The sequence below is a fragment of the Mastomys coucha genome, unplaced genomic scaffold (genome assembly GCF_008632895.1).
Source record: "Mastomys coucha isolate ucsf_1 unplaced genomic scaffold, UCSF_Mcou_1 pScaffold12, whole genome shotgun sequence".
Taxonomy (NCBI): Eukaryota; Metazoa; Chordata; class Mammalia; order Rodentia; family Muridae; genus Mastomys; species Mastomys coucha.
This window is the reverse complement of record NW_022196894.1, coordinates 53,625,140-53,639,802: the sequence shown is the minus strand read 5'-3', so window position 1 is coordinate 53,639,802 and position 14,663 is coordinate 53,625,140. Positions and strand designations below refer to the sequence as shown.

General features: G+C 36.6%; 1 protein-coding gene across 3 annotated transcripts in view; it reads right to left on the bottom strand.

Moving 5' to 3' along the window:
* The window catches only part of Senp7 (SUMO specific peptidase 7), a 120,778-nt gene that overhangs the window by 24,292 nt on the left and 81,823 nt on the right, over positions 1–14,663 (bottom strand). For all 3 annotated transcript variants that reach the window (XM_031364083.1, XM_031364085.1, XM_031364084.1), the window contains 6 exons: positions 14,195–14,370; positions 11,938–12,280; positions 10,381–10,538; positions 9,084–9,230; positions 5,681–5,714; positions 2,869–3,048 (listed from right to left, as the gene is read on the bottom strand). In XM_031364083.1, the coding sequence (XP_031219943.1) occupies positions 2,869–3,048; positions 5,681–5,714; positions 9,084–9,230; positions 10,381–10,538; positions 11,938–12,280; positions 14,195–14,370 (1,038 nt within the window). The remainder of the gene's footprint in view (positions 1–2,868; positions 3,049–5,680; positions 5,715–9,083; positions 9,231–10,380; positions 10,539–11,937; positions 12,281–14,194; positions 14,371–14,663) is intronic.

Here is a 14,663-nt window from a genome sequence, read left to right as displayed (position 1 = left end):
ACCCTTTCCTCCCCAACTTGCTTCTTGGTCATGATGTTTGTGCAGGAATAGAAACCCTAAGACAAGTGAGAATTGAATAATAAACAAAGTTGGATTTTCAAGACAAATATATGTAGCCATATGTATGTTATCGGACCACACAGAAAAGCACCGAACTTGAGCTTTAGAAGTCTGATTTGAGCCAGGCAGTGGTAGAGCATGCCTTTAATCCCAGCACTTGGGAGGCAAAGGCAGGTGGATTTCTGAGTTCCAGACCAGTCTGGTCTACAGAGTGAGTTCAAGGACAGCCAGGGGCTAGGGCTACAAAGAGCAAAAAAAAAAAAAAAATCAGACTTTTTAAAGTCTGATTTGTACATAAGCTGAATTTATTTATCAGAAACTAATAAACATAGAATATAAAGATATCAATATTTTACTTAACCTTACTATTGTATCACAGTTTATGAGATAATAGGCAGAAAAATAACTCTTAAAAAAAGTAATCCAAAATAATAAAACTTTCTCTAAAGTCAAACATTAGCCCATAAAGTAAGATGTAACAAACACAAGAGAAACAAAACAATTTTTGCATCACTTCAGATCATAAGATGAATATAATCCAGAGCAAAACAGAAACTAAAATACTTGAAGACTAAACACTCTTGAGAGACCAGCCACTGGGTCTTTGAAGAAATCAGACAGGAATGAAAATCTAAAATTCCTAGAATCAGCTAAAATGAATGCACAACTCATCAGAACTATTGGGATAGAGCAAAAGCTGTTCAAGGGGAGAGGTTACAGGAATGAGTTCTTCCATCGAACTCTCAAGTACGTTAACTACACTTCAAAGCCTCGGGAAACAAGAACAAGCCACACCAAAATCAGTAGATGAAAAGAAGTAAAATCAGGACAACCTTGATTAAATACACAGTAAATGTACAATACAAAGAATCAAGGAAGACTTGGTGCTTAGAATAAAGACTGGTACTGATGGGATGCTACCATGGGCCAAGAAAGAAGGCAGCCACCCAAATTGAGGACCTAAGTTTCATCCCCAGGACCCACAGGGTAGAAGAGAACTGACCTCTATACTGGTGTGTGTGTGTGTGTGTGTGTGTGTGTGTGTGTGTGTGTGTGTGTGTGTGTGTGTGTGTGTGTGTATGTGTGTGTGTGTAATTCAAAAAGATATAATAAATATATAATATACATAATATTATATGTGTAATATGTACATATATAGATCTAACATAAGTGACAAGGTTCAAGAAATACTAAGGAGTATCCCAACAAAGAAAAGCCCAGGGCCATTCAGATTCACTGCTCTATTCTTCCAGACCATTAAAAAATAATTAACAGAGCTAGAGACATAGCTCATCAGTTAAGAGCACTTTCTGTCCTTGTCAAGAACTTGAGTTTGGTTCCCAACACCAAATCCAGTAGCTTACAACTGCCTGGAACTTAACTCCAGGAGATCTGACACACTCTGCTGGCTTCCATGGACAACTGCACAAACAAGGCATACAGACACACAGGTGCAGGCATGCACGCATGCACTCACAGCACTCTAATCAAGTGACAGCACAAAGACACCAACATGAAAATCAGTAAGTTTCCTACATCAATTATGTGCTTGCCATGTAGACATGACATGAAGGCAGAACTGGACTATCTGGAGGGGGCGGGCCCAGAAGGAGAGGAAAGGAAGAGTGGGAAATGAGGCACAAATGCAAACAGTATACTAAAGATGAAACTGTCATAACAAAACAATTGTTTCACATACTTGTTACAGGATATTTGAACTTCTTTCTAGTTAGGGTGTCAGCCCTTAGCACATACCTTTAATCCCCCTGGCTGGAATACAGACAGACTCTTGAGTACACATCTTTAATCCCAAACAATGAATGTAAAGTTAGTTTGTAGAAGGAAGCACCCATGTTTGAAAGTGATGTCTAATTGAGTGGCACAAAACGTGACATGTCAGAGAAAGATTTGACAGAACAGGATATGCCGAACTCTCAGAAAAGAGGAGGAAAGGGAAGCTACTTAAGGGAGTGACAGATAGTACAGGAGGAAGAGGGTACAGTACAACAACAGTAGAGTTCCTGGAGAGCAGTGCAGTGGAGTTGAGAGGGAGAGTAGAGAAGCAGAGAGGGGGGAGGAGGTAGCTTTACAGGGAGAGTTTTATACAGACAGACTGAAGAGAGAACAAGCTAGACACAGGGAAAGACTGAACAAGGCAGAGAATGAAAAGGAGTCAGATTAGAAAAGACTGTCAGAGTTAGTTTGAGGACATGCAGAGCAATTCAGAGGCTGAGAGAAAACGCCAATTGAATAAATCAGCCTGGGGAGGAGTTTGAGCCACAACAGCCGAGTTTAACCAGCCAGTCAGAGTTCAGAAAGAACTAGAGAGGGGTGTGCTTATCCAGTAGTACATCTCACAGGCTGAAACATTCTAGGCCTAGATTAGATGGTATGGAGACTAGAAGCTTCCAGGACTAGGCCTAGGTTAGCTGACAGAGACAGTAAGTCCTGAATATGACAATTAGGACAATAAAAATACTTTCCACATTCTAAGTAAAAAAAAAAAAAAAACTGATCAAGAAAAGGAGTATTACCAGACATAACTGACTATAGTTTTTAAGGGTACATAAATATTTAAGACTTTTAGGGTATTTTTTCATTTTAGGTGATAATTTTCTATAACTGAATAAAATTACCAAGCAAAATCACATTAATATTTAAAATGGTTTATCTAATATTACTGGAAAACACTATTTTAATGCAATACAATTAATTTCAATCCAATGAAACAAAGATAACCTATTAAAAATTACTTCACATCTAACTTTGGGGATTCTCCTGAAATTTAGGAATGATTGTTATACTCACATTGCTGGCTTAACATGGGGTTTTCTAACTGGGTCTGAATGTCTTGAAGGTAGTTTGACGAAACCCAGAGGAAAAGGATAGCATGGCTCCTCTTACTGTGGTCATCATCCTTGCTTTCCCATAACCCGAACCTCTTTAAACGTGTGGTGTCCACTGTCAGTGAAATCTCATTCATAGACACTGAAATAAATAAAGCAAACAATTTAAAGTAATCTGTTTAGGAATACAGCATCTCTGATATTTCTTGATATACTGTATGTCTTAGTAAGGGTTTCTGTTGCAGTGATGAAACACCATGTCCAAGCAGTGTGAGGAGGAATATGTGTGAAAATGTCAAAGAACAAACTTAACTAAACTGCCATCTAAGGAATGATGAGAGTGGGAGAGTCTTCCCCAGGGAAGAGCACGCCAACTGGTTATCCAACACCAAATGGCCAGCCCTGAAGACATACACATACAAGTAACATTACAGGGACTAAATAAGTTGTATTGATATATAGAAAAGAAAACGAGGCCATGAATTTTAAAAAAGAGCAAGCAGGGTATATGTAAGTGGTTGAAGGAAGGAAAGGGAAGGAGAAATTTTCATATGATGAAAGGACTTGACATCCTCCTCACAGACAATGGTCCAGCCAGGTTTACTGCTGCTCTGTTCAGAATTGCTAGGAAATAAAAACAACATAAATGTCCTACAACCAACAAATGAATAATGAAAATGTGGTACATATATACTATAGAGTAGTATTTAGCTGTTAAAAATAAAAACAATTATAAACTTTGCAGGTAAATGGATGGAATTAGAGAAGATCATTGAGTGAGGTAATCCAGACTCAGACTGTCAGAAAGACAAAGGTTGCACGCACATTGTCTCTCAATGTGGCTCCAAGCCTCAAATCTTTAGATGTGAGTAGATTAGCCTTGAGTAACTGTAGAAGCAGGAAAGTAAAAAAGGGACCATTATAGAGGAGCAATAGGGAGGAGTATGAGTAAAGGGGAGAATGGGGAGGGGCGGTTCTAATGAGGGAGGGAAAGGATAAAATAACAGGACTGCTAAAAAAGTTATATTATTAACTTCTAACCTAAAAATATCTGTAATACATAGTAAGTCTATGTATAAATACACATACATAGTTTAATGAAAATTTTCCATCTGAGCTGACAATACTCCCTCCAAGAACCAAAGACCATCTAGCAAAAACTCCAACACCAGAGATGAGAAACCTTTTTTAGAGCTGTTGGTCAGAGTCATCCAAGGGACTCCTTGAACATTACAGGCTATTGCCCTTGGCTGCCCCTGAGAGGTGGAAGGTTAAGTCAATACTGCTGAAGACACCATGCATTTCAGACACAGCATCCAAAGGCCCCTGAGCTGAACTGACCTGAAGGCCTCTACCCTGAGGATTAGCTTTCATGGTACCAAAAAGTAGCATGCAAGCTTCCAAAGGAGGGAAGCAACCAATAGTGCAACCCAGCTAGGACACGTACAGCCCACACTAACTAGCATCATGGCACAACAATCTGAAGGGTGAAGCAGTGGCATTCTCCTTGGCAGTAACCAACAGCTCTCATGGGATGTAAGACCCACCACCAAGAGGGAAATCACACTTAGTTCTAGAAACCTAGCCAACTGCCCAAGGCCACAGAAGTCATGGATCTTGGAGGAGAACCTGCAACCATCACATCACTAAACCAGCATAATCCCTAACTACATTTTCAATATTTGTCTTTAGGCTCACAGATACGTATATTTCCTACCCCTCATCAAGGAAACTTCTCTTTGCAAAAGACAAAAGCCTTTATAGAAAACCCACAACTGATCAAAACACACAGATGTGATCCCAGTCCCAACAGATGTATCTACAACACAAAACCTGCAACTAAGGCTCAGGGACCATTATGGAAGGGGGAACAGAAAAATTGAAAGAGCAAGAGATTGGGGAGTTTGCTGTGACATTGTGTCTCCCAAGGATGCCAGATGCTACATGCATGAAGTCTCACCAATATGACTACCTAAACATAAGCTCAACAAGGACAACACTACATTAATGATGACTTAATAAACATATTAGTGTGTTCTAACAAGGACTATTAAATGACTGTGTCTTGCTGTTCTCAGCACTTAAATGGTAACCCAACGGTTCTATTTACAACCGCATCAGGGTCCTCGATTCTGCACATGCAGTAGCTGAGGACTAAAGCTGCTTCATTACATAGGTCATTGTTGTAATGATGTTTCCTTTACCCAAGTTCACATCTCACATTATACACACACATTTTTCTACCTTGTTCTTTTTATAGTTCACTCTCTAATGAGATTATTCTCTATCAGTTATTTCCATCACTAATTATTCTGAAATTTTTTGTTTGGAAAGAATGAGAAACAGTCTGTCTCTAAGCTGTGGGTCCACTTCCACTCTGCTACACTATACAGGATAAAAACTCTGTCTTTCCAGATATATACTATATGTCTGTGTGCTTTTCTCTTTAGTTCTTATCCTAATCATTTTCATGTATAGCAAAATACTTGTTGGTCAAACTTTTACTTTTGTTAATCCTAAAAATCATTAGAAGTACTTTATATTTGATTTATAGTCATTAAAACAATAATATATTCTTCTGGTACTATAAAACATTTTAAGGTTTTTTTAGAACTGCTAAAAATGTTAACATGAAACATTATTAAATGGTCTTTACTTATTTTCTGTACTAAAGACTGATGGAAAATTTGTGACATAATTCCAGAACTTTTCCAATTGATTACTTTATTCTCAAAATTACAGTGAAGAAACATTATTAAGAGAAGATGGCTTACCTTGAAATGGGATTTTAATATACTTCTTTGTGAACTAAAGAAAAATATGAAACAAAAATGAGTTACTATTCCAAATGCATTTATATTCGATTTTCTTAGTATTCAACTATTTAGTATTAGTCAATTTTTAGTACTTAGAAAAAGTACTAAAAGAAAAAAAAGTAAAGAACTATCTCAATGTGAAAACTTAGTTTTATGGTTGCTTAAGAGTCCGTAAGAGTGCAAGTAACTTTATCAAAATATTAAAACTGCTGGGTGGTGGTGGCACACGTCTTTTATCCCAGCACTCAGGGGAAGATGGGGCAGAGGTAGGCAGATCTCTGTGAGTTTGAGGCCAGCCTGGTCTACATATTTGAGTTCCAGGACAGCCAAAACTACAGAGAAACCCTATCTTAAAAAGCAAAAACAAAACAACAACAAAAGGATAAAAACTTACTTCTCAAAAGTGTGTTCTGAATTTTTAAGGTAAAAGACAATGTCCAAAAGAAATGCCAGGAGACCACACAAGGCAACTGTCTCCAAAAAAAGATGATTATTCTCTTTTGGATTACCCAAACTCACAAGTGACTACTGATCAAAGTGCTAGTGTACTAATTCTTTGTAATTAAAATTGCCATCACCTGCTGCCAACCTTCTGCCTTTGGACACTAGCCAGAACTGAACTCCGAAGATTGTTTTTACTACACACAGAATAACAACAAAATTCAACTGCTTAATCAAGAATGGCTACAAAGGTCTCATAAACCCATCCTCTGCACCTGCCAAAGGATGCAAGCAGCAGCCCAGCCTCTTTTATCTTGATCAATCACTTCTTCTCAGAGACTCTCTTCTGAGGTCCTTGCTCTTTCCAGTCCCTCCACATCATTAAACTATTTCCTCTGCCTATCTTCTTTTTGTCTATCCAGCCTAAGTTTATAACTTATTTATAACTCTCAAGACAAAATCTCACATGCTTTTTGACAACTGCTTTTTCTTTACTAACAAACAAATTTGCCTACAGTTGACTGGGTAAGTTTCTCTCTGATCACGATATTTATGAAGCTGTTGACTACATCAGAGATAGAACTTGCAAACACAAGATAAAATTGAAATAGACGGCAAATGAGTTCTGGGTAAGTAACACAGGTTTAGTTGTAATTCAGTGATTTTTCTTAATTTAAAAATGACTTCATATTATAATTTTAAAAACACAAAACTCATGTCCCACAGGGTAAGTTGGCCAATGAAGCCTACTGTGAGGCAATGGGGTAACTTAGCCAGGTACTGTACTTACAGTTCAAAGGCTGCTTCTGCTGTCTATACTACTGCAGAGATGGGGGTGACTGTCAGCCACTGCACCTTTCACAGAAGCACTGAATAAAGCCCAGTCAAAGGGCTGTTATCACAAAAGTCCATATCTAATTAAGGCAATCTAATTTAATGTAATCAAATATACCTTGTTTGTTTTATATAACTATTTAACATATATACACACAATAGTATGCATCTTCCCTTCCCAAATTTTGACATGTTTTACTCAGTACTTAATCTCAGAAAAGAATCTCAGAAATATAAAGTACTACCTCTAGAAAATAATAATATAAAGTTAGTTTCTTTTTCAGAATTTATACAAACATTACTTCAAAATTCCTGAGAAATACTGTGCAGTGATGTCTCTAGTGTCGACCTGCTTACACTTGCATTTTCTCTTCCTTTCCACGACATCAAATATTCTTGTTCTACTAAAGCCTTCTACTCAGCAAGAATCTGATACGGACCTACATCTCTGAATGTTTACCATAACAACATGCGGTATATTCCCAGCTAAGCTGAGATAAGAAAGTGATACTGAAGAAAATCCAGTTTTCTGGAATTTTACATCTATTTGCAGAAGAATAAAGCTGACTGCAATGCTGATACGTAATATCCTCCAGCAGTCAGAACAGCTCTCAGAACATGTTTGTGCCTTGGAAGTCTTTTCTTACTACCACAAGTGTTAATGTGTTTTTAAAAAAGAAACTGTATTTACTGCTGCACTCATAACAAAACAAATGACCAACTCAAGAAAGCTGCTCTAATTTACATAATTTCCCATCATTAGTTTCCTAATCCAGCTAAACTGTAACTATCATAATAGTGAGAAATTTATCTTAATCACCATAACATAATATAGTAGGAACTCTGATGTTTGAAGGACTAAATTTAATTATATATTTACCCACCAAAAAAAAACCCCAGCTCTTTTATTTGTTACAAAGAATCATGAACTTTGTCTGAAAAAGAATATATAAAACATCTTTTGATGACCCAGAGATTTTTAAGACTTTTACCATTTTCCCTTGTTATATGATAATAATTTTCTAAACTACCACATATTCTCCCATCATAATTCTAAATATTATAAAATTTCTCTCAGCCTTTCTTCATGTATATAAATTTAGTCTGATTTATTAAACTGCTTTCCTGAAATCAGGAATAAATTTGTCTGTTTTGAGACAGGGTTTCAAGCTCCAGGGCTCAAGGATGCTCTCTCCTCAGCCCCTAGTGAGACCACAAATGGAAACTACTGTAGACAATTTAAGCTGGGTGATACTTACAGCAAAACACTAGGACAACTGAAATGAAAGACAAATGGAAATCATAAAAGATACCCACCTCGAAATGGAAAGGGAAGTAAATTAACATAGCTGTAGTAAATCGCAAAATAGTGCATAATACTATTTTATGTACATATGTACCCTCAGTGTGTGTGTGTGTGTGTGTGTGTGTATGTATGTATGCATGAGAAATGTGAAATTGTATACATTCCAAATTAGCAGCAGCTATCTTGTCATGCAAAGTTGTTTGTCATCTTTAAATTCTTCCTTTAACTTGTTTGTAGATTTGTTTTGTTTGGTTGGTTCTAGTTTTTAACTAAGACAAACTTTTCACTGTTCTTAAAGTGAAAAAAATGGTAACTAACATTTTTTTAAAGATTTTTCTTTTATTTTGAGAGCATAATATAATTACATCATTTCCCTCCTTTCCTTTCCTCCCTCCAAGGCCTCCCACCTACCCCTCCCTGCTCTCTTTCAAATGCATAGCCTCCTTGTTCACTGTTCTTTACATGTGTTGTCTGTATACACAGATACACATATACTTCTAAATATAACCCACTCGGTCTGTATAATGTTACTTGTATGTATATTTTCTGGGCTGACCATTTGGTATTAGATAACTAAATGGTGGGCTCTTCATGGGAGAACTATATCTCCTGCTCTCTACAATTCTGGCTGCCTGTACTTCTCTGTGTAGGGTTGAGGACTTGAGGGCCTTCCTTGTCCACTTTGGTATGTCTATGTTGTCCCTTTTCAGCTCATCTCCGACAATCATGTGGTGAAATATTACTGAGATTTTTATATAAAATGTTATAGGATTTACTTACTGTGGCACAACCTTTTGAAGTTCCTTTTATTTTACCAATATACACACAAGTAAATATGAAATCCAATTTCAGATCCATTTCACTATTAGGCTTAATACAGGAAATGTTTTCTATGTCAGGATTGTATGGACATAATTCAGATGACACCTAAAAAGTATAAATTATAAATGCAACCTTTTTAAGAATTATAAACTAAAGAATTTTATACTGTTCTTAAGAAGAAAAATTTCCGTCATAATTACCTACAACTCCTACCCCTAATTCCTCCCAGATCTAACTCTGCCCTCTTTGCTACTGCATTTTTAATTAGCAATTAAGAGCTGTTAAGTGGACGGCCAGACAAGATGACTCAGCAAATGCTTGCCTTCAAACCTGATGACTTACATTTGGTCCCTGGAATCTACATTGTGGAAGGAAAGAAAAATTCCCAAAAGTTGTTTTCAGACCTCCACATAAGTGCCATACACACACAAAATACTTACGCTTTTAAAGACAGATGTAAGTGCTTAAGAACACTCTGTTATATCAAATCTATATACTTTATTATAAATTCTATATTTGAAGGTAGATCTTTATGTGAGGGCAAGACATAATCCAAAGTAGACATATTACTTACTCCAAGAGTAGACAAATAGCAAAGTTATAGTTCAATGAAAACTATAGAAAAGAAAATATTCAAGTCACAGAATATCCAAACTAAAAAAAGATGTCACTAAAACAATAGGAAAGTTGTTGTGAAACTCATACTCAGGAACTGCATAATCTTTTTTTTTGTTTTGTTTTGTTTTGTTTTGTTTTGTTTTGTTTTGTTTTGTTTTTTCGAGACAGGGTTTCTCTGTGTAGCCCTGGCTGTCCTGGAACTCACTCTGTAGACCAGACTGGCCTTGAACTCAGAAATCCACCTGCCTCTGCCTCCCAAGTGCTGGGATTAAAGGTGTGTGCCACCCCTACCCGGCTTTGATAATCTTTTATCATAATAGTCTGCTTACTAAATCAATAGCTATTAGCCAATAAGAATATTTTCCTGGGGGCTGGAAACATGACTCAACAGGTAAGTGTGCCTTCCACTAAGACTAGCAACATGAGTTCACTCTTTGGAACCTACATAACGGAAAACAAAACTACGGCAGCTTGTCCTCTGCCTCCACAACTGTGCCATGGCCTTCACATCCCAACACAATGCACACAGATAAGTAAATAAAGGTAATAATAATTGTTTTATGCTTCCATAATGAGACAAAACAAACATAATTAAAATATTTGCCCATTACCCTATAAAAAGGCAGAGATAAATTACCTGTACAGATTCACATGCACCTAGTGTTAGTTCTGACAACTGTGGATCAGAAATACTCTGATTTTCACTCATAATCTCATAATCTTGATGAGGCTGTAATTTTAGAATTACTGAATTCTTATGTTCCACTGGTCCTTCTTCATCACTGGAAACTACAACTAAAAAGGAAAATGTATTTTAAATGTGTCACAATAATGACTTAAAAATTTAAAAAAATCTTTCTAACTAATTATCTTTAATAATCACATTAAAATTAAATGTATAAATATGTATATATATATATTCATCTTAAATGTAGCCTATTTTTCATGACCTGATTAGTAGCAGTTACATATAGACTCCATATGAGCATTATTATATAATAGCTTCCTACCGTCTTACCTTCTAAAGAATAAAGGTATATAGAGATAACTAAAGCCATAAGTGAGTAGTACACTCTGGGTATTGAGTGTCCTCAGAGATGCTGGTTGGTCCTGTAATGTTACTGCTAAAAGGAAGTGGAGCTCTCAGGGTGGACGTAGCAGTGGAACACAAAGTGTCACTCTCCTGGATGCTTCCTGACATTTCCTGCTGTCTAGAACATCCACTAGAGACCCAGATCTTAGACGGAAGCCTACATAACTTTAAGCCAAAAATAGGTCTTTTCCTCACCTCTCTCTCTCAACTATGAACCCAAATCAATCTTTTATTCTTTCTCTCCTGTTCCTTTCTCTTTTGTGCAAAAGACTGAATCTGGAGTCTTATAAGTGCTAACCAAGCACTATGCCACTGAGCTATATTCTCAACCCAGTCTTTTTTTAAGTAATTATAGCAGGTATTTTGTTACAGCGTTAGAACTAGCAAATAAGTTTATAAATTCTAGCTCTAACTAAGTATGCACTATCACTATGAATGGTGCCCTAAGTCACATTAAGTTCCTTGAGGAAGAGGGAATAAATGGCTAGAAGATATAGATACAATCATTGTGTAGCCTGTTGACTTCTATATTTTTGCAGCAGATGACTATGGTTAGAATTAACTAAATCAAAATTAATGACAATAATCAAACTGCATTAAAATTCCACTTCAACAACATTACAATAATAATTGTCTTCTGAGAAGCATTTTTTTTTAATTGCTGGGTTACTTCACGGTAAATACTTTTTAAAACTTACTCTTAGGACTGGAGAGATAGTTTATTGATTACGACCACTTGCCATTCTTGCAAAGGACCCAAGTTCAGTTCCCAGCAATGACACAGTGGCTCAGAACCATCTGGGACTCCAGTTCCAGGGAATCTGATGCCTTCATTTGGTGTCTGAGGTCATACATGTGGTAAACATACATGCATGCAAGCAGAACACTCACATAAAACAAAAGCACTTACTGTCTCCAGACTCCACCTGTTTACCCAGATCAGTATTATGAGGTTTATAAGAGAACGGCTGAGGATGTTTGCCCTAAAGTTAGTAATACATTTCCCAGAGGCCCAAGCAGCTTACTGCCTTAGCAAAATTTGAACGAACAAGAGCTCTGAGTAAAGCCCTGAGAACAAGTCTTACAATTTCTTCCACTTACTTGGCTCAGCAGAGATCAACAATTGGTTCTCTTCACTGTCTCCACCTGGAGGAGATGCTTCTTGTATAGTCAACGCCTCGTCCTTCGCAGCCATGGAAGAATTCTCCACCACTTCACTAGAAACAGAGCTCTCCGAGCTTTTGTTGGGTGAAGAGGCCCTTCCAGAGGCAGCACTAACAGCTGGCTCCTGAACGGTGCCGAATGAGCACAGGTTACCAGCCTCGCTCTCTAAAGAATCAGGTGTGAGTCCTTCAGGGGGTGCTAGGTCCTGGTGAGAGTCTTCACTTGACTCTTCAAGCTTACTGGAGACTGAAGAGTCATTTTCTTCTTCCTTCTGAACTTTCTTTAAAAGTAAAGAAATTACATTTTTCCATTTGGTTTTTCTATGGCTTAAACTCATAAGGAACACAAAAATATATTCTATTTAAAAGTATATAGACAGATAGCTACAAGCTATATCAATTATGCTTGGCAGTGTCACCCAAGTATCATGATACCGGATTTGACCTATTAAATCTGATGCTCAAAAAAAAAATTTTGGTTTTTTTTTTGTTTTTTTTGTTTTTTCGAGACAGGGTTTCTCTGTGTACCCCTGGCTGTCCCGGAACTCACTCTGTAGACCAGGCTGGCCTCGAACTCAGAAGTCCACCTGCCTCTGCCTCCCAAGTGCTGGGATTAAAGGCGTGCACCACCACTGCCTGGTCCAAATAATTTTTAATGGGTCAAGTAAAAAACTTTCTACAGGGAGGGGTGGTGCATGCCTTTATCACAACACTTATGAGGCAGAGGCAAAAGTATCTCTTGAGTTCAAGGCCAGCCGGGATTATAAAAGGAAGAAGGGAAGGGAGGGAGGGAAGAAGGAAGGAAGGAAGGAAGGAAGGAAGGAAAGAAGGAAAGAAGGAAGGAAAGAAGGAAACTTCATATATCACAGCTAAGTAAACTTAGAATGAGAAGGTTTAATATTTTTATTTCCAAAAGTAGTAACAAAAAATTGCTTTTAGTAAAAGGAAAAAACTAAGAATAAGCATTAAAAAATTATGAAAATCATTGATTTCAACATCATTATTACTTCCTTATAACTTGTAAATAACCCAGAGACACTACAGGGTCCTGAATGACTTATGATTCAAGGGAATTGGAAAGCTGTCTCTTCTCTTTCCTGAAAGACTTTAACTTCTTTTTCCTAAAAGACTGTAACACATTTTTCTTGCAAGATTCTACTCTGAAGAAGCTTCAATTTTCTTCATTTGGCAAAAAAACTCATGAACTAGAATCTAATTACTAGATGGATATAGTAGGAAAAAATCTGAAGTGTTGACTGCATGAGTTCAGTAGTCACAGCTCTATAATGGGTGACAGCTCAGGGGGAGTCAGTGAATCCTTCCACCAGAAAAGAATGCATATGAGACAGCCATACACAGAAAATAAAAATAAATAATTTATAATTTTTCTTTTATAATCTTTTATAATTATATGTATAATAATATTCTAAAAGTAGATCTTTAGAAATAGGTGGTATAGCCGGGCAGTGGTAGCACATGCCTTTAATTCTAGCACTTGGAAGGCAGAGGCTACAAAGAGAAGCCCTGTCTCAAAAACCAAAATCAAAGAAGAAAAACAAAAAGGAAGAAAATGAGGGAGGGAAGGAGAAAGGAAGGAAGAGGAGAAGTATTATACCAAAAATTATTACTCTTAATAAGTTTACTTTAAACATGTTAAAAATGGTAAATATGTGCTAATGATAAAAAAAAGTCTGAAAGTAATTTCACAGAGCATGTGAATTGGGTTCAGTTAAAATGAGAAAAAACAGTATTTAGTAAAAGCAGCTGTACTTTTTAAATAATATACAATACTTTGGATTTGCTTCAATAATTCTGCATTCTGAAAATAAGTTTTAGTATTTTTTAATAAAATTTGATAGGCTGACAAGATGGCTAAGCAGGTATAAGTGAATGCCACCAAGCTTGACAACCTGGCCTAGTACACACAGAGTAAAAGAAAGAAACCAAGTCCCAAAGTTTATGCTGACACACACACACACATACAGAGAGAGACAGAGTCAGAGACAGAGACGGAAAATAAAATAAATGTAATACAATTTAAAATTTTAAAAATAAAGTTTGCACAGAACTAGGGGGAAAAAATGAAAGAAATCCAGTAAATCAGAGAGTTCAAAGAACATTTATTTGACTACAGTTAACTCATTTTTATCACAACACAAAATCAGTTCCTATGACTTTTAAATACATCTACTTACTATATATTCTGTTGGCTTATCCAAAGAAGACTTAGAATTATGAGAATCATGAGAATCCCTTCTACCCCTTTTCTTCCTCTTCCTGGGAACTGGAGTATGGTCCATTTCTGAAGAAGAAGTGTTCTTGGTGCTGGTCCCCTCTTCAAGGTAATCACCTTTATTTCCACTATTAAAGTCTTTAAAAAACATAAAAATCACAGTTATGCCCAAAAAGTACACAAAATTTCCTTTTACATAAGGTCATAGTAGCATTGAAGTTACTATACTGCTCATTAAACAAAATTCTATAGTGACCCTGGGTGAAAATATAAAAGGTATATCCGATATAAACTGGCTGTTCTTTAGATAATAAATGTGAAAGACACGTTACAAATTTTATGGGAAGGAAATATCCTTTCACTGAGTAATGAAGATAAAACAACTAACCATGTTTGTTTGTTTTTTCTATTTGGCACAAATATATATTTTT